Source organism: Triticum urartu, chromosome 1A (genome assembly GCF_056163025.1).
Source record: "Triticum urartu cultivar PI428250 chromosome 1A, HENAU_Tu73, whole genome shotgun sequence".
NCBI lineage: Eukaryota > Viridiplantae > Streptophyta > Magnoliopsida > Poales > Poaceae > Triticum > Triticum urartu.
The window spans coordinates 492,331,468-492,333,680 of record NC_141873.1 but is presented as its reverse complement, the minus strand read 5'-3'; the positions used below and the strand labels follow the sequence as shown (position 1 = coordinate 492,333,680).

General features: G+C 46.3%; 1 protein-coding gene across 1 annotated transcript; it reads right to left on the bottom strand.

Moving 5' to 3' along the window:
* On the bottom strand, positions 1-887 carry LOC125536282 (uncharacterized). Its single transcript, XM_048699477.2, has one exon. The coding sequence runs from the start codon at positions 763-765 to the stop codon at positions 238-240; it is 528 nt and encodes a 175-aa protein (XP_048555434.2). The 5' UTR covers positions 766-887; the 3' UTR covers positions 1-237.
* Between the last annotated feature and the right edge of the window lie 1,326 nt (positions 888-2,213).

Genomic DNA, 2,213 nt, shown 5'->3' with positions numbered 1-2,213 from the left:
CGCAGTCTGTTTGTACAAACTTTAGATCTTGCGATCTTTTCATTTTTTTCAATTTCCCAATCGACTTCCGAGCCAAAATGAATGAGCATCCTCACACTTTCCATAAGGATTAAGGAGATTAAGCTTGACGGAGAGTCAAAATGGCTCCTCAGCAATCGATCAATCATATTCACAGCGGAAGATCGAAAACGAAGGCGGAAGAAGAGAGGCAAAAGAAGTGGAAAATCAGTCTAGTTGCTAGTCGGAGGGCTCCTCCGCTATGCTCTCGAGCCGCGGCCGCCACACGCCGGCGCGGGCGCTGCTGCTGCGCCGCCGCCGGTGGCCCGACTCCCGCTTCTCCGACAGGAGCTCCCGCAGGTAGTTGTCCTGCTCCGCCGTGCTCGCCGCGGCGGCCACCGCCGCGCCGCCCTTGCGGTGGCCGTGGCCGTGGCGCCTCTTCGTCTTGGACTGGCACTCGCCGTGGCCCTGCTGCTGCTGCTTGGGCCGCTTCAGCTCGGCCGCCGGCGCGGAGCACGCCGTGGGGATGAGGAAGTAGATGCGGCCGCGCCTGAGCTCGGAGTCGGGCGACACGATGACGATCCTCCTGGCGGCGCCGGCGGAGCCCGCGGCGGTGAGCGCGTGGCTGGGGTGCGCGGCCAGCACGTCGGAGGCGATGAGCGGGCAGGTGAACTCGTCGACGTGGCCGCTGAGGTGCACCACGCGGACGACGTCCAGCGCGCCGCAGGGGAGCATGCACGCCAGGCAGCACCGCAGGCTGTTCCCCATCGCCGCCTTCCTCTGCTCTTCGCCGGCGGCTGCTCTGCTCTGCTTGGTGCGTGCGTGCCGGGAGAGGAGGCGCGTGGTGGCTCTGTCTTGTTTGGCTCTGAGACAGCTATGATGATGAAGGGTGTGGCTTGGGTCGGCCCGGCATGCCTTGGGTATATATAGAGCTGTTTTGGAGTGGGGGGCATCTGCTTTGGTGCATGGTGTGCCCAAATGAGTAGGCAACGGGTACATGCATGGTTGCACATTCATCCTTCTTTTTTCTTGACAACTCACTGATCCTTCTTTTGACATGGAGATTATTTTTGTGGGGGTGGTTCTCTTTTTTAAATAATAAGAAATCCAGTAAAATGATACTACGCCTTCGTATGTGTGTGATAATGATATCAGCAACATATGGTGCACCCGGGTTGAATGGAGGGGCAATAATATCAAAGAAAATTTTGTCATTTTTGAAAAGATATGCTCCATTTTTGCCATCATGGCACTCTCAATGCATTACTATATTAAAATATAGTATCTAAATACATGTTTAATTCCTACGGCATACTGCATTAATGGCCGCAAAAAAGGATACACCACACTAAGATATATTAATTCACTAGTTCAGGTGCATCGTATACATCATTTCAATTTAAAAAATATCAAAGAAATCCAAACAATTATGAAACCCTTTCGTGATGATCATGGTTGAGTGTTCTACTTATGTGTGAAGTTTTGTCAAGAAATAATTTGGGTGTTCTTCTAGGTAGATAAAAAGTTGCAATTTCCACAAACATGAATTGTAACTTTCATATAGAACCGATTTTTTGTGCGCTGCGCACTGAAGGCCACAAGAAGTCATTTGTTCGCAATATTTTACACCTGAGTACAACACTGTATCATATTCATTAAATTTTTTTTTTTGGAATTGCTTGACATTTTGTCATTTTCTATATTTCTAAAATATTTTGTTCAGTTAGGGTGAGCCTAGACCTAAGGTTTCATTGTGTATTTTTGCTATATTTAAATACCTGTTTGGTTGTTTAATCCATATAATATAGTACAATAGTAAGGTATAATTCATTGTAGGAGCTATATATAAAATTATAAATACATATTCATTGGAGCAGAGCTATATCAAATGCATCAAAATATTTAGAATTTAGATATAGTCCTCCAAATAATTTTATCGTATTAAAAATATCTCATTTAATTTGTGTTTGTGAGAGGAAAAGTATGGGGTTGTCTTGGTTTTGGTGCTGTGATTATGAGATATATCTAGATTAAAATATGATAACTCTGCAAGATGAAGCACCGAGACTGCCCACGTATCAACGTCCTGCATATCCAAAGTTTGTTGAAGCTTGCTCGCTCTTACAAAACTGCGCTATAACTTAACATTCATGAATGCTAAATGCTTTTACACAGAGACTAATCAACGTTTAGAAATTAGTGAGCAGACAGACAAC